This window comes from Geospiza fortis, unplaced genomic scaffold (genome assembly GCF_000277835.1).
Source record: "Geospiza fortis unplaced genomic scaffold, GeoFor_1.0 scaffold276, whole genome shotgun sequence".
In the NCBI taxonomy this organism is placed as follows: Eukaryota; Metazoa; Chordata; class Aves; order Passeriformes; family Thraupidae; genus Geospiza; species Geospiza fortis.
In genome coordinates, this window is record NW_005054527.1 from 163,739 (window position 1) to 181,246 (window position 17,508).

The window sequence follows — 17,508 nt, forward strand, 5'->3', positions numbered from 1 at the left end:
GGGGCGCCGGTGGCTGAGGGGAGCGCGTCCCGCCCCGGCGAGCTCCAGCCGCCTTCCCTCCTCCGGTACTGCCCTGGTTTTATTTCCCTCCTCCGGTACAGCTCCGGCTTTCCCTCCCTTCTCCGGTACAGCTCTGGTTTTCCTTCCCTCCCCTCCAGCCAGACAAGCGGCTTTTCCCCCCAGGCCTTCGTGGAGTTTGCCTGGGGAAAGGTGGGAGCGAGGCACGGCCGGGTGAGTGCGGGCAACGAGGGTTTGAATTCGCTACCAGTGCGAATGAAGGTTTGTGTTCCGTAGGATTCCCAGTGAGGGAAGCGCTTTGAGTTAGCTAAACACCAGTAATTAAAAGCTGCTAATGAGGGTGATGGCCAAAAGCACATGCGTTTTTGTATGAGTGGCTCTTTGGTAATTGTGAAAAGCGCCAATCACTTGTTTTTTTTAAAATTTTAGAAGTTTCATACTAATAAAATGGTTATAGAAACAGTAATACAGTTGGAGTAATAATAATTTGGACAATATGAGACAATAGAGACAGAGTTACGGGCGTCCGGGTACCTCTTTCTAGGCAAAATAAGCCCAAAAAAGGACCCACGTTAACAGAGGATTAACCCTTAAAAACAATAGCTTGTTGCATATTCATACTCTTCATACATGATGCATAAATTCCATTCAAATACAGGATTCTGTCTGGTCATCGTCAGCTTCTTCCTCTGAATCCTGACAGCGCCTTCGAGGCGGGAAGAAGTTTATTTCTTCTGATAATGGAGCAATAAATTATTTTTCTCTGAAAGATTTAGGTGACCTGTGGCTGCCATCTCGCTACAAGTCCTTTCTTTAAAAAAAAGTATCCTACATAGCATAGTTTCTATTTTAACAATTTTTATAACCTAAAACTATGTTCAACACCCTGCTTAAGAGAATTAATACAGCATAACTTCCTAACACAACACATATAATATTCATTTTAATATTTGCTAAAAGCCAATCATAAAATACGCATTTTTCATAGTAATGAAATCACAGTGTAAGAAACACATGTTTTATGATTGGCTTTTTGCAAGTATTAAAATGAATATTATATGTGTTGTGTTAGAAAGCTATACTGTATTAATTTTTTTAAGTAGTGGTTTAGGTTATAACATAATGTTAAAATAGAAACTGTATATGTGAGTTTTTTTTTAAGAAAGGATTGAGGTTCTTGCATCGAGACAGCAGCCACAGGACACCTGAATCTTTCAGAGAAAAAGAATTTATTACTCCATTATCAGAAGAAACTGACTTCTTCCTGCCTTGCTCAGCTCTGAAGATACTGTCAGGATTAAGAGGAAGAAGCTGACACTGACCAGCCAGAATCCTGTGTTTGAATGGAATTTATGCATCCTGTATGAGGTGTATGAACATGCAACAGGCTATTGCTTTTAAGGGTTAATTCTCTGTTAAAGTGTGTCCTTTCTCGGGCTTATTTTGCCCAGGAAGAGATATCCAAACTATCTGTAACTCTTTGTTTTTATTGTCTCATGTTGTCCTAATCCTAGTTGTCCAAATTCGTATTACTCTAATTATATCACTATTTTTATAACCATTTTATTGCCATTAAACTTTTAAAATTTAAATTTTAAAATTTCAAAAACAAGTGATTGGCATTTCCTACACTTCAGAAAGCTCTCTTGCCAGTTATTCATGAAATTTACTCTATGGACTAAAATTAGTATTTTGAATTATGCATTACTTGATGGATTTAATATGACTTAACATGACTTAATCATAGTACATCTGAGTTACTCACCAGCAAAATAACTGGCCAAACAGATTTGCTTCTGCTGAGTTTATATTCCTGGGAGTTGGAGATGGTGCTTTGTCCCAAGGAATGTCCCTGTCCCCAGTTAGTGCTGCAGGAAAACTTGGCAGCTCCATCACTCAGACCTCAGAATTTCACTGGGTACCAAGTTCCGTGCGCTGGCAAAGGTGAAAAACCAACTTTTGATTCCAAGGATAGCAGAAAATCTTCTGTCTTGAGATAACACAGTCATTCTGGTTCAAAAATCTCTATTTTTCTTGGGCTTTGCAAGAGTACTTATTATCCTGTGGCATGAAAAAATTATATTTTTTTCAAACATTAGAAAGCTGCTGTTGTCATTATATTGCAAAAGCTCTATTGTCATTACATCGCAAGGGTTCCATAGTGCTAAAGTTTCATACCTCCTTGATGGTTCTTGTAGGCAGCTCCTCTAGGCACTGACTCCTCCTTGTCCTCACAGCAGCCAACTGACTCCAGTTTCTCTTACAACCAACCCACTCTTTTATAACACTCTTCTTTTTATTGGGTACAGGTGTGGCCTGTTAACATCAGGCCTGCTCCTAATCCTTAATAATTGGTTCAGCTGCAACTCTTTAGGGTGTAAGATTACATTCTATACTACCTTTATTTACTTATATTCTATTCCCCTACATGTTGCTTTTTCATATATATTTCTTTTGGATGTAGCTTATTTTGTAAGTCTTTAGAATCTAGGTAGAACTCAGACTAAATTCACTGTGAAATCACAGAATGGTGAGGTTGGAAGAGACCTCTGAGATCAAGTCCAACCTATGCCCTAACACCTCAACCAGACTATAGCACCAAGTGCCATGTCCAGTCGATTTTTAAACAAATCCAGAGATGGTGATTCCACCACCTCCCTGGGAAGAGCATTCCAGTGCTTTATTATTCTTTTGGTGAATTTTTTTTCCCTTTCCTATCAAAGAGTTTAATCTTTTTTTTCTAATATCTTTATACATTTTCACAGGACAAGATTTGAAGTTGGCTTCAATGCCAGCTGAGCCCCAAGTTGTTTTAGGCCTACTCTGAGCATGGATTAATGTTTCTCTTGCTTCACAAATGTAAAATCAAAGTTGTAAAACACTGAATGTGTGTAATGCATCTGAAATGAGATTCTCTAACCAGCATTATACTTTATGTTGTAGAGTGTTTGTCGTGTTAAATATGTAGCTGTAAAGAAGGTTGAGTTTTACCTGAATTCTTTTTGAAATATTAGTAGCCAGACCTACAAATAATAATCCTCCATTCCATGATTTTGTGGTACATGCTGAACTTTTTTCAGAATGTATTTGATGCTTTACTGTTGAAAGTGAATTTCTCTAAGTGTTTAAAACCTGTCCCTTTTTGCCCCTGTGGCATCTCAGGTTTACATCCTTTGGCTAGTAAGGGCAGCAACTTTCCCCTTCCTATTTCCTGGCATTCCTTTGCTGTTACCTCCTTTGTGTCCCCCCTGTCTTTTTCCTATACCCTCCTTTAGAAGTTCAGAACTAGTAAAAGAACCATGGGATGTGTATCAAGAAAAATAGGCAAGAAGTTGATTAAATCAAAATACAGCATTCCCAACTTCTTTTTTCTTCTTTGTTGCCCATTCCAGTTACAAAAGTGTTACTCAGTCTTACAAAACAGAGCAAAAATAATTCTTAAAGAAAACTGAATATAACAGGAATGGAATTCATAATTATTATTATTACAGTTCCTGCAGGTTTTTTTCAAGTACTTTTTTTTTTAACAATTGTGCTATATAGAAGAATTTTAGAAACTTTATTTTTCCCTTGAAGCATTATATTGTTAAATGTATTTCTGACTGCTAATCCCATTTATTTAGATTGAGGCCTGTGTTATAGCCATGATTCTCAAATGTGGTGTTTTTCAGATCAGAGGCTAAAAATGGCACTTGGACACTGTGAAACCAGTGAGGTTCTGAGAATTACTGCTGAGCAGGTATGTGAACTCAGGCATGGAAATAGTAAGAATTGTTTTGATTATGTTTTGTGATAAACAGCTTTCCAAACATGGAACACAGCTCACTTCAGTGTTGTCTGGCCCTGTTTTGGGTCCTTCATACAACAGAGCAACGGCAGAAAAAACTGCCCTAACAGTGAATTATGATATTTTTGGTGAATTTCTGAAAGTTTTATCCCTGGAAGAGCACTTGATTTGTAATTGAGAGCACTTTTTCACTTTTCTAAGAGATTGGTCTCATGTTGAGGTAGCTTTTTGTGCTGGGTACCACAAGCCTGAGAGCTTGTGCAGAAGCTCGGGCTTCAGTGCTTTCCTGATGCTGACATGCATGGAAATGAACCAAGCACTTACACAGACCTATGATTGTTCTTTTAAGATTGTGTTGATTTTCTCTCAGACATAATTATGCTTTAGATCAGAACATGTTCAGGAAAAAAAAATCATTATTTTTTCATATTGGGACAGCACTCGAGGGTTTTTGAACATAAACCTGAAAGTGATTCTGTGTCATGTTGTGTACAAATTACAGGCAGTTTTGGGTTTCATACAAAAGTTTAAAACCACATACATTTATGTGCAATTTTTAATGATTAAATTATTATTCCATTCCAGGAGCATGCCCTTGGTGGTGATGGCACATCAAGATCCAGGATGATGGACCAAAGGTAACTGATTGCAAGTGATAAATGGGAATACTGCAGTGTATTTGAAGGAAATTGTCATGTGTTCACAGAAGTGTAAATATCCAGGTGAACTAGATCCTTTATACATGTGTCGGTAGAGGTCTTACTGTAAAAGTTGGTTTTAGGTGGTATTGTGTTTATTCAGTAAATGAAATTACTGACTTTGCTGCCACAAGCTGTAAAATAGAGGATGAGAGATGAATGAAGGAATTTCTAGTCCAAGTTTTGAGAGAATAAACAAAAGTTCTGGTAAGACTGCACAGATCTAGGTAACACAGGTAACTGCTGTCTGTTGAGATTGGGGGACATTTTTTAAATGTTTTTTTGGCACTCTTCAGCTAACAGCTTTCTATCAGTAAATGGTTTCATGATCATTGTAATTTCCTCTTACAAAAACAACCTAGCTTTTCTTCTTAGCTTTTAATATAGAATTTTCAGAGAACTGCTAGCAGTTATGAAAATATTAGGAGGGGGAATGTATAGAACTACAGTGTTCTGCATTGTAGCCTAGTCTTTTAATATTTGGGATTCTGTGTGACTCAATGAAATATTAATATTGTGTGAATGGTAATTTATTATGTCCCATTATATGTTCTATTTCTGCTATCTTGAACCCTTGCTGTTAATAATCATTATTTAAAAGTAGTGATTAAATTTGTACATTTGATTCTGAGGAATGTCGAGCTTGGAACTCAAGGAAAGTGACTGCTCTGTTCTGGCCTCTAGATTAAAAATTCTTTAAAACTAGTTAATTATCAGAGCAGATCAGCATTTCCAAAACTTATTCTAATCATGTTTTTCAACTTCTTAGCTTGTCAGCTCTAATCACAGAGTATGGAAAACAGGTGGAGGAAATGAGAGAGCAGCTGCAGCTTTATCAGGTATGGGCATTCCCTACATTTCACACTGGAAATTTCTCCTTTTAGTGGTGTGAATATGTAGGGCACTAGTTTTTGTCATGCTTCACAAAGCTGCTGGACTGCAGGCTGCCTCAAGGGGATGAGTGGAGAGCTCCTGTGAAAAGGAGATTGTCCAAATTGCAACAGTGTCATCGTGGGGGTTGAGGTGAAAGGGATCCATCTTCCTTTCACATGACTGAAAACATAAGTGACATTAAAACTTTTGGTACACAGAAAGCAATTTTTGTTTGTGATCTTCACGCAGAAGTTACACACTGCTTTTGGTTTAATGCACTTAATTGGTTTGATCTGTCCATCATAAGGATTTTGCAAATAGTCTTGCAGCTTGATCAGTTTCAGGAGGCAACAGAAGCACTATGGCTTCCTTGCACTAGTAAACAAAACAGCCAAGTTGGTCCATATAACTGGAGTTTCTCCTCAGTTAATTGCTAAACTTTTTATGCTTGCAGCATAAAAGATGAGTTATCCACTCTACCCCTAAGAACCTGAGTTAATTAAAAATCAATCTGTAGGAGCCATAAGAATTTCAAAAGGTTAAGTTTTACATCTGTAATAACTTCCAAATGCTGAGGTGTAGCAGGACTTGGCAGCCATTAAATTCAAGTGGCATCCTGTGACTTGCCTTAAAAAAGCAATTGACTTTCAATTACAGTATTGTGCTGGATTAAATTGTCCATCTTTTACAATGTCAGTCAGAAATACAGAATTGACAGTGTTACCAGAGTTTGTGTTATTTAAATGAGTGCTAACTCTTGAATGTCTTTGTGTCAGGCACAAATGGGTGGGATGAAGAAAAAATTGGAAGAAGTCACCAAGGAAAATGAAAGGTAAATAATTGCACTGCCATGTTGCTGCTACTGTGTCTCATGATTTCTAAACATTAAAAAGCTTTTTTTTCCTAGGACCTTGAAATCTTTGAGATCTTCTACTTAGTAAACTCAGGATCCTAATCTCAGGATCTTGAAGTGCTTAATACAGATTACAGCACCAGGTAGAGAAGATTTTACCATGTCACTAAAAGAACTAGATGTGACACTATCTCAAATTGTTCATTTTGTTTATAGAACATAATTGAATGTATTTAAATTTGACTTGGAGGGAAGTAGTATGTATAGGTGGAAGGCACAGTATATTTCAGTTGTAAAAAAAAAATCCCTTTCTAAAGAAATACCTTGCTGAACTTAGTTCTTTGAATTTCAGGCTGCATGCAGAGTTGAAAGAGCCTCTTGAGAAGCAACTGGAGGCTCTTCCTTATGTGCATCTGGAAACTGATATTCCTGCAGATGAAGGCACAGTGAGAACCCTTCAAGAGGAACTACGTGTGGCAAAGCAAGTGTGTGAGATGAAACATATTGTTTTATTTCTCTTGTTGTGCCTTGGCAGATTAGGGGAGGCTGTTTTATTTCTTGATTCAGAAATCATTTGGTCAGAGTTGCTTGAGGCTGTTTTGAGCCCCTCTTGAACTCAGAGATTGAAGAAACTTCTTTCCTAGATTCATAAAATAATTTTTAATATTTGTGTCAGTAATTTTACCTAGTTGACTTCATCTCTATGTCAAATTCATGATCAGCAACTCCATTAAATATTTTGTTCAGTTCAAGCTTTTTGTAGCAACTTGTCATTTTAATCCAAACTGTTGTAATGTGATATGAGGGGGGAAGTGTGGGATGTAGAAAACAGTATCTAAATGTAAAAATACAAGTGAACTTTGTTCAGTTTATTGCAATATATCAATTGAATTTTGGTATTTGAATAGTATCTATACTGCAGGCCTACCTTAAAGACCTGTGAAATTTTAAGCTCTTCAAAAAAAAAAAAAGGCAAAAAACTGGAAGTGGAATTGAACTTCCAAGCATCTTGTTTTTCTGCACTTGAATTTAAATTTTAAAATATGTGCAGAGAACAGTAGAGCTGATGGCATTTCTTCAAAATAGAAGTTAAGACCTGTCTTTTTAGCCAATGACAGATGAAGACAAAGGTGCTGTAATAGAATATTGTTCTGTAAATTAGGAGAGAGACCAAGCAGTCGAGCGCTGGCAGACGCTGTCGCAGGAGCACGACCGCCTTCAGCAGCAGTACCAGGAGCGCCTGACCAGAACACATGTTCTCATAGCTGAGAGGAAAAAGCAGAGTGTAATTTTCATTTATTTTTGTTCTTTTTTTCTTTTTCATATACATATCTATGTGTACACAAAATGTGCACGTGCATATAAATAATCCTGTGTTTGAATTGCACAGTCGGAAATCTTCAGGACGGCAAAACGTGGAAAAGTTGCTTAAGATTTCTGAATTCTTAGGGGAAAGTCTTTCTTTATCTGTTCTCCTTTAAATAGCTGGAAAAGAAGTCACTATTTCCTGCTGTTATTCATTAAAGAAGCAAACAGGTGAAAAAATTAAGTTCAGTAATCTTTGTCTAATGCTAGCTTGTGTTTAGCAGCCTGTTTCTCTTCTGCTGAATCTTGGGAAGTCCTTTCAGGAAATTTTTAGAAAAGCTGTTGTGCTCTGATGAGCCATGTAAAGATGCTCAGTGTGTGAACAACTAATAGAAACTTGATGCATTTATGTACTTTGCTACATGTATTCCTAGGAGAGAACCTACAAATTCTTTTAATGTTTCCTCTCTATTTTCAAACACACTTGGCTTGTGGGCACAGTTACAGCTCACCTCAGAAATATTTTTTTACTGATTTTTGGGTTTTTGTGGTATTAAGTTCACCTTGGTAGTGTGATCCTTTCTGAGAAAAAGGATAAGTGTCTGTGCAGCTGTTGTACTCTGTCAAATTTCATAATTATTTCAAGGAATAATTAAGAGGACTCTGATCTTTGTGTAGTTCCAACTTTCTGCTCCTGTTTCTTCTACTAGATTATTTTTTGTGTTGTATTGTCAGTTACTAATAACACACTCATACAGTAGAGTATAGAGAGCCATTGGTAGCTGTTGTAGGGCTTCTAGATTACATTTCTTATTAGTAACTAAATTTTTGGTGCATTTCAATTCTACCTTGACAAGAACAAGGCTAAACAGCCTTTTATTCTTAAATGTCTCCCAGAGAAAACAGCTCTCCAGTTAAATAAGCTTTTGTTTTAGGTTTAGCTTTCAATGAAGGAGCAGCAAACAGCTGTCAGAGGTAAATAGAAATAGCTAAGATCAAGTAGAATTGGAATTGACAGAAGGCAAGGAGGAGAGGGGACATCATAAGGACTGGATGCAGAAGGTAAGGGAGTGGCAGGAACAGGTTCCTAGCATAGCCTTGGCCTCGAGACTGTTAGATGGCACAATTAAAAAACACTTCAGTCCTCTCTCTGCTCTGAAGGCACCTGGCATGCTGCAGATGGTTTTCCTGAGTTATGCCAGTTCTCCTAGAATGATGGAGTTCACATTCAGACACTCAAAAACTTAACTGAGTTGTGTTTTTTAGGGATACAAGCCATCCTGTATGGCAAAGAACAAATTAAAATGTCCATAACAGGCATTTTTTAATCAATGGATGCATGTCTGTTACTTTGCTTAGCAAAAATACTTGTAGTAGCACCACTGTCTCTATGACTCTTTAAAAACACTGTTCATGTGTCCCTTCATGTTTTCTTAGTAAGTGCATGTGAGGTTTGGAAGGAGGCAGTTTGTGACCCAGGAAAAATTAGATAAATTGTTCAGTAGGAAATCTAATTTATGGGGTATGAAATCAACAGCTAAAAACAATCCAGCTGAAATCTGTGAAGTCACACTGCTACATGTATAAGTTTTTTTAAAATGTTTTCAGTTGACAATGAAGCTTTCTAATTACTCACTCTTTCTGACTATAATTATTATAAGAAACTCTGAATTCTCTTTTTAGGATCAGCTGAGTAGCATTCAGCAGCTGACTCGCCAACTGCACGTGGTGAGTAAAACCTGCACAGTGAACTAGTAATTTATTTCTTTTCCTAATAGCCCCTCAAAGTACAAAACCAAAGCAAAAAGGCCTTCACACATACCTGGGGCCCCTTAAATTTGCAGACTTCAGTGGTAAGCTTACACTCAGAGTTACAGTATGTGGCTAGTGTACTTCACACATGTCTTCACAAAGGAAACATTTCTTTCAATTATGCCCTCTTGCATATGCTCTGTCTGGCACATTTTTATCCATTCCTGTTTTGGTACTGCTGTCTTCAGTGTCCTTGTCACCTTTATGCACATTTTGCTGAGCTCTAATAACCTTCCAGTGCTTTATCCACATCCTTACACTGTGAGACCTCTTAGTTAATAAGCTTTAGCCTAGGCCTTCCAAAATTGACAAGCAGTTTTAATAGAATCACTCAAGTAGCTTTTTGTTGAAAAATTGAGGTGAAAGAGGGGGTGAGGTTTTTGACTGGGCAGCTTGTTCTTGATTCCTGTATGATTTTTTTTTTTTGAGTGTTTGGAGTACTGGCAAAAAGATTCCTAACCTACTCTAACAGTCTAATCTTGGTTTTTATCACTGAAATCTTTTTTCCTCACATCACAGAAAAGAGTTAAGACAATATTTAAGATAAAGATAATCCATTTGTTTGCATTATCCAAGAAACATTTGGCACCATCTGCTGCCAAAGGCATAAAGATGTCATGGAAAAAAGCATGAAGCCATTTTTTTGAACTAACAAACTGAAAAATAGGAAGTCAGGAGACATGTTAATTAGTGACATTTTTTATTGTGGTAAAACAGCTGTGTTTCCTAGATGTGCTCAGGTTGGAATTGTTCAGCATAATCTCTGGAAATGAGATTCAGTATTGAGGCAAGAGTGTTCACTGCTGATGTTAAAATATTTAGGGTAGTAAAAAACTGAAGTAAACTGCAGAAATTTGCAGAAAGATCTTGTTGATTATCTGAGTTCATTTCATCTGATATTTTGTTGTTTTTAATGAAACCAAAATAATAGATCTGGGCAAGATGGGGGTTTTTACTTTGAGTACTCCGTGGTGGTCTGGAAATGAACTGTTAGCACTCAGGTACTGTAGAAGTAGGAAGTGCCTGAAAACAATTTCTTAGCAACAGTCAAAAAAAAAAACCAAGAAGAACATTAGCGTTTCACAGGAGGGAGGGGGGAAAAGAAGAATATTGTGCATTTTGAATGCTGCCTGCCATTGTGGTCATCTTTACTGTCTCAGTGTAAGGCATGTGTAACATTTTCAACACTATAGTGAATATATTACAAATCTCTCTTTATTTCACAGACCAACCAGCAGTTTCTGCAAACTGTGACAGAACAAGATGTGGAGCTAGAGCAGCTACGAAAACAACTGAGGTATAAAGCAGGCAGATTAAAAAAATAATTGACATCTTTTCTGTAGCTTTTCCTGACCTGCTGCTGTGTCATGGGCCTTGTTTGTACTACAAGCTAATTTCATCCTCATAGTTAAAATGGTTTCAATAACTGTCTCTGAAGTTTGCCAGACATCATTAGTGTTATATATGGTAACATATTTCCAGTTAGTGTTGTTTGCTTCAGCTTTTCCCTGAAATAGTCAACATTTGACCTTTGACTGAAAAGAAATTGTCTGTATCACATCACAATTGATTCTGAAGATAGGCTTTCATTAGAATGCAATTTGCTCAAAAGCCAGCTGCATGGTTGCTCATTACAGTGCTGAAATTTGAATTTTCAAACAAGCTTCCAACTTTTAATTTTTTTAATAAAATTTGCTTTCAACTCTTATCAATAAAGAGCTCTTAAACCATAGGTTCTGTGAAAAGCAAAGGTAAAAGAAGTGTTAATTACATTCCTGAAGTATAGCAAGAGAAAGGAGAAATAATATCTGTACAAAATTTCATCATTATTTGTGTTTACAGCTCAAGTCTATTCAATGCCAGTTTACTGTGTCTCTTCTCTCTTTTAACTAGTGATGGTTGATGTCAAATTAAAATTTTATTTCATTCAGTGGATTTATGAAGTGAGAGTAAAACAAGCAATTCAGTCATTATCCATCTCTAGTTGCAGACACTGATATGCTCACCTTCCTCTCAGATCAGGCTAAAGTCCTTGCACCCCTAAAAACAGTGTTTTACTCCCAAAGTTAATGGGAGCAGCTCTGTCTGGCCGTAAAAAGTGCTGCAGTGTTTCTCCAAGAAGTCTGGAATATTTTCACCAGTTGCTTCTATAACATCAAGATGTAGTCTGCATGGATTATATAGCATATGGTGCTGACAATTCTAATCCTTTGGGATTGTTTCCATAGTTTTACATGATTTATGGGAATAGAATACTAAGTCAGGAATGCAAAAATAAATTTTAAAAAACCAACTTGTGTGTTAGAGAATTGAGGCTTAAATTAGCTTTGTGTGGCCTGGATAAAACACAAATTAAGAAACTTGGCATAGCTAGGGCATGAATCTGCATTTCCGAATCTTAAAGCTCCTAAACAGAGATAACTTGCCAAAATTAGGTCAAAGATACAGTGTACAGTAAAGAATAAAAGCTGTATCTTTAGAATCAGTTTGTTGCCTGTAGAATGCAGACCTCTTTGAATCTGAACCTGATTGTTAAAATGCATTGTTAATGCTTAAGGTATTCTGATTTTTATGACCACTTTTCTTATTTTTCCCTTCTTATGCTGCCTTTTGAGTTTATATTTTGTTTTACAACACTTCTAAAATATTTTGCAGGAGGCAATTTAATGTCCTCCTGAATTTCCAGTACTTCTTGCAGGAGAAAGATGCAATATCTCAGATGCACTAAGGTCAAAGTTTTGGGCTCACACTGAAGACCATGTGTTTAGGAATAATGTTTTTATTGTAGTTTTTGCATCTTAAAGAAACTGTAACCCTAAATTAACTTATCCAATTAATTGGGCTGAAATGAAGTATTTGTTATAAAATTGCTTGGGTTGTGTATATTTTGCTTAAGATTTTCATGTATGCTTGACTTTTATGCCCTTAATTCAAAATCAGTATTTCTAGAAGAAATATTTACTTGAAGTTGATTGTTAAAAGTATGAAATATTTTCCAGCTTCTTTCATGACCATTGGTGCTGCAGTTTGCATGAGCTAATCTAATACAGGTTTGCTCACTTTTACCTTTATGATAGAGTCAGTCATTGGTTTTTAAATTTAGCCTAATATGCAGCTGAATAATTGGGTTACACCCCAGGTGAAGGCTCTGTGTCTTTCTGTTCCCAAGTCACAGGAGTGGCAGGGTTGCTTTTTTCAAAAGACTTTTCTACTGAGGATGAAGAGCCACTATTCATTAACATGATTCACCAACTATTCCTGGGGATTTTTTCCCCCTCTTCTCCTTCAGATTACAAAGCACATCAGCTGAATCCTTCAAAGTGTATAATGATTGTTTTAATTCCTGGTCCTGTTGCTTTAAAGAGTGAAATCTAATTCTGCAAAAGACTTCTCTGTTATGTATCTGTGACAGATTATAGCTAAGTTATTGAATCACTTGAAGTTTTTGATTTCCTAGTCCCTCTTTAATCAATGCATACACCTTTCTTATGATCTGTGAGGTAATTCCCACAGGACTTTTGGAATTTGGTGTTCCTCTCTCTCTGTGCCACATAGGAAGAAGGAGGAAAACCTCTTCTGCCCTGTGAGAACAGTATTGTGGAATTTTTCTGCTCTTCCCAGCTATTGTGACAAAATTGTAATTGAGCCATTTTTTCACCCTCTCTTATAACTGGTTTTTGGGTTTTTTTGGTTTTTTTTTATATACAGGCAAGCCAAAATAGATGGGCAGGCAGCAAATGCTAAGCTTGAAGAAATGGTGGCATTGAAAGAGAAGCTTCAGAGCCAATTGGAGAGAAAGGTATTCAAAGAAAGGAATCATTTCTGTTGCAACTGAGTGGGCAGTCATTTTCTGAATGCTGATGTTAAATGAACTGCAAGTTGTTATCTAGCTTGTTTTATGTGACTATATCTTTATTTTGTTCAGCTCAGATCAGGTCTGGATGATACTTTCATTCTTTCCAGGAAGAAGACAGGATGTCTGCCCAGGAGAGAGAAACAGCATCTGACAAACGCTTGCAGCAAATGCAGTCTAACATAAAACAGTTGGAAATAAGGTAAAGAGAGCTCCCTGTGTGTTGCTAACAGGATACATGCAAAAATTTATACCCTACAAAAATAGAGAGGTTGTCTGTCCTTGCATGTTTTGTGGCAAACATGTTAGGAAGTAACAAAGATGTTTCTGATGATCCCTCTGTCCTTTCTCATGCCTGCCAATACTGACAATCATAATTAAACAATGAGAATTCCTGAGCTGTTGTGAAATTACCAGTGACTTTCTTCCTCTAAAACTGTATCTGCAACTTCATTGCCCACATCCAATTATTCAGTTTCCTCCACAGAGGAAAACTTTATTTCTTCTGGGGCTGTTCTGTTCTGGTTTAATATAGAACATTTTTCAGTGATCTATCCCAGGATATCACTGGGATTCTTCAAAGGATCTTCTGAGATTAGATATCTGAGTTAACTCCTGTAATTCTGTTTCTTTCTAGGACTTGATTGATCATCAAACTCAAAACACTCTGTTCAAAAAAAACCAAGCAGAAAACAATGCAATTTGGGCAATTTTTGAATAGATACTTACTCATAGCTCAGTTTGAATGGATCAGTGTCCTGATTAACCATCACATTGTCAAATTTCTACTGTCTTGCAGATTGTGTGTGGCTGTTCAAGATGCTGAACAGCTGAGAACAGAAAAAGTAGCCCTGGAGGAACAGATCAGAGAGCTTCAGGCCAAGTCTGCCAATCTAGAAAGTGAGACATATGATGCTGTTGCCAAAGTCCAAGATTGCATACAGCTCTTGGAAGAAGCGAACCTGCAAAAAAGTCAGGTAAGCCAGGTGTTTCCTAGAAATTAGGATATTTAGAATACACAAGCTAGCTTCTTTCATTAAGATTAGTCATGCACAGGGAGCAAACTGGGATGTGACCACTCATCATTCAGATTTGTCATACATTACAAACTTCAAAGCATATGTTGAGTGCCTGGATCAAGGTCATCTAAGTGATAACACTGTACCTAAACATGAATCTGCCAAAGTTTTTGACAATAATTCAGAGTTTCTTACCCAGTACTGGTGTCAGGAAAAAAAAGGAAGGTTCTGTTACAAATTTATAACTGTTAAAGACAAGACATAGGAAACAAGGAAAGTGCAGAGTCATCAACAAAGAAACCTAGACATGTGAAGGGGTTTAAAAAAAACTTTTGTATACAATGTGTGATTAAACTATCATAGAAAACCGTTTGTGCCAAAAATATTGATATGAAGACATGGCTCAAGGAGCCAAAACCAAGCAGACAATTCTTAATTTACTCCTCTGGCTTAAACATCCTGAATTTTTCAAACTGGGAAGAAAATTCAATGAACATAAGGAAAAAAGATAACGTTCAGTTAATGAAGAGAATAAAAAACATGCACATTAATATACATATCTGTTAACACTTTGTGTTTCAAATTGTTTTCTCCTTGCTCTGCGGGAGACTGAGGTGGAAATTTTGCTCTGGGTTCCTGTGCTTTCTTCTGTATAACTCCATGCTCAGCCAAAATCTCCAAGTCCCAATAGAAAAAGGCCTCTACTGACACTAACTCTCTGTGTGGTTCTGATTTACAAGAATGTGCATTTAGTGCCACATGTTTTCAGTGTCAGTGTTACTGAGTCTCAGTGTAAAAAGTAAAAGGGAAGAGAAGGTGTTTTTTGAGCAATGTGTGTTTTCCTCTTGGTGCTCTTAGTATCACACTGAAATATCAGTGATATTTCATTTTGTTATTTTTCTTTTAGGCACTCTTTGGGGAGAAACAAAAGGAAGAAGAGATCAAAAAACTGCAGGATGAAATGTCTCAACTTGCAGAAAATACTGCTGCAAGAATTAGAAAGGAAGTAAGTTATGATGTTCTGAAAGATGGGAAGATTTTTTGGTTTTCCTCTGGTGCATGGTCATCACAAACAGTTTTCTCACAAGAGTTTGGATAATCTAAGTGGCAAGGCAGCATGCTGATAGCACCATCCTCTTCAGCATTTATTGTCCAGACACGTGTTCTAAACAAGAAGCAAAACTGTTGGTGTCTCTGCAGACACTGGCATGGAGAAGGCTGCACTGTGAAGATGTGAATGGCACTTGTGGTGTCTTCATTTGTGCTTTTTTCTCCTAAACACCTTCAGTTAAAGTAGTGTGGATTGATTATAAACATTCTTTTAACATTTATGTCATAAGAGCTGTCAGCTATTGCAGTCCCAGCTATTTTCATGCTTTGGATACATGCACCACCTATATCCTACATATATATGTCAAAAAGCAAGATGGAAAAATAGTTAGTGGGACTAATTTTGGAGTTTTGTTTTGGTCACAGGTAGACACTGCAAAGAAGCAATGTAACATGCAGGTTTCTCGGCTGACAGAAGAAGTTTCAGCTCTTCAGATGGTATGGAGTTGAGTGATAAAAATACTTTCAGTAGCAAAACATTCTGAGACTTTAACTAAGACTTTTGCTGATCAAATATTTCCACTAGAATTTGGTATTTTAGGTCAACCAATGTGTGATTAATGAGTAATTGTGTAGGACAGTCCTCTCTTGCTGTACAGCACATTACATCCTGCATGTCTCCAGAGATGAATTCTCAGGAATTTTGACAGTGAGATCTGTGCTCTAGAAAATATTTCCCATGTGATGGCACTTCTTCAGTATCCCTGTTTCTTTCAGAGACACTAAACTCAGCCTTCCATGCTTATCTGTACTTGTGTGTGTACAAAGGAAAGCTGATATGCAAGCTGAGAAAGTATCCTAAGAGAAAGTCTATAGATCACAGACATCCTATTTCTGAATGAACCAGGAACTTGTAATAAATTATGCAGGTGACCAGAAGAATTCAGTGCTTATGCACCAATTTACGCATTAAGTTTAATTTAAAAGGTTTCATTTGATGTGCCTTGGTCTGTATATTGAGTGATCCTATAGAGAAAATAATGAACAGGTAAACAAAATCAAATGCATCCATGGCAGCAGCAAGAACTGCATTTACACTGGGTGATGTTTGGCTTCAGCACTTCCTGAGTTTTTCTTTTGATTTATTAAATCTTGTTTAAAAATTACTTTTATGAAAAGGAATGTGCAGAAAAACAAAGTCGAATTGAACGAGCCATTAGAGAAAAGAGAGCAGTGGAAGAAGAACTTGAAAAGGTAAGGCAATTGTATGTATTTTACATCACATTCAAGATCTCTTTACAGAAGGAACAATACATAGATTTTTTTATCCATTTTTCATGTATTTCTCCCTTAATTTCTTATTTTATTTTTGAGTAGATTTTCTTAATTGTAAATTTTCATATATTTACTTTAAGGTTGTTTGCATTCTTTTTTTTTTAATCCAGAAGGTCTTTTAAAGCAGCAACACCAAACTGAAAAAGAAAGTTCTTTGAAAAGTGTAAAAAGTAAAAGAGATGTTTAGCAAAACCAAAAGAATGCTGGTAGATATTCCAGTTAAGATTAATAGACAGAATACAAAATAAATGTCTGATCATTGGAAACTTTCCTCTTTTTCAAGTGGCAGCAACCATGTTAGAAATACAGTTTAGTTTTAAATCATGGGAAAAGAGGTTGCAATGAGGAGTACACTGACATGTAAGTTGACTCTTCAGATTTACAGGGAGCACAGAGAGCATGAATCTGACAGTAGGAAGCTGGAGCAGCTGCATCAGAAGTGTTTACTTGCAGAAGCTGCCAAGGATGACCTGCAGCGGAGTCTGCAGGTGACACAAAATAAACTGAAACAGCTGGAAATGAAGTAAGTGATGTTGCAGGTGTTTACAGAAGTAAGAAGAGAGAACAGTGGAAATTACTTGGACTATTTAAACTTTTCAATGTGTGTTGTTAGGGCTTTGTCAAATCTTTTCATTCAGTAGCAGACCTAGTATTAAGATACCATAAGTGTGAAACTAAGATTGATTTTATCAATTCCATCATCATGATAAAGTTCTTTGCTGATTTGTGGATAGCTCCCAGTCTATTTCTTTCATTCTCTGGTTCAGGAGTTGTTCAGTTCTTCAGTTGCAGCCAGACTTTCCTTCTCTTTTAGCTCTGAGGAAGAGAAATCCCGTTGCCAGGAAGTTATCTGTAAATTGCAAAGCACTCTGGATTCAGAAAGAGAAAAGAGTTCCTTTGTCAGT

At 36.8% G+C, this 17,508-nt stretch overlaps 1 protein-coding gene across 2 annotated transcripts in view; it reads left to right on the top strand.

The window, feature by feature from the left end:
• The first annotated feature begins 109 nt into the window (after positions 1 to 109).
• The window catches only part of SCLT1 (sodium channel and clathrin linker 1), a 30,432-nt gene continuing 13,033 nt past the window's right edge, over positions 110 to 17,508 (top strand). Inside the window, exons 1-17 of one of the 2 annotated variants that reach the window (XM_014310413.2) lie at positions 110 to 231; positions 3,690 to 3,757; positions 4,391 to 4,443; positions 5,273 to 5,342; positions 6,153 to 6,208; positions 6,582 to 6,714; positions 7,392 to 7,514; positions 9,218 to 9,262; positions 10,573 to 10,643; positions 13,055 to 13,145; positions 13,310 to 13,401; positions 13,999 to 14,176; positions 15,126 to 15,224; positions 15,695 to 15,766; positions 16,448 to 16,522; positions 16,981 to 17,126; positions 17,418 to 17,508. The exon at positions 17,418 to 17,508 is cut by the window's right edge and continues 63 nt beyond it. In XM_014310413.2, coding sequence (XP_014165888.2) covers positions 3,704 to 3,757; positions 4,391 to 4,443; positions 5,273 to 5,342; positions 6,153 to 6,208; positions 6,582 to 6,714; positions 7,392 to 7,514; positions 9,218 to 9,262; positions 10,573 to 10,643; positions 13,055 to 13,145; positions 13,310 to 13,401; positions 13,999 to 14,176; positions 15,126 to 15,224; positions 15,695 to 15,766; positions 16,448 to 16,522; positions 16,981 to 17,126; positions 17,418 to 17,508 — 1,449 coding nt within the window. In that variant the 5' untranslated portion in view covers positions 110 to 231; positions 3,690 to 3,703. The remainder of the gene's footprint in view (positions 232 to 3,689; positions 3,758 to 4,390; positions 4,444 to 5,272; positions 5,343 to 6,152; positions 6,209 to 6,581; positions 6,715 to 7,391; positions 7,515 to 9,217; positions 9,263 to 10,572; positions 10,644 to 13,054; positions 13,146 to 13,309; positions 13,402 to 13,998; positions 14,177 to 15,125; positions 15,225 to 15,694; positions 15,767 to 16,447; positions 16,523 to 16,980; positions 17,127 to 17,417) is intronic. The other variant, XM_031063753.1, reaches the window with a different exon arrangement.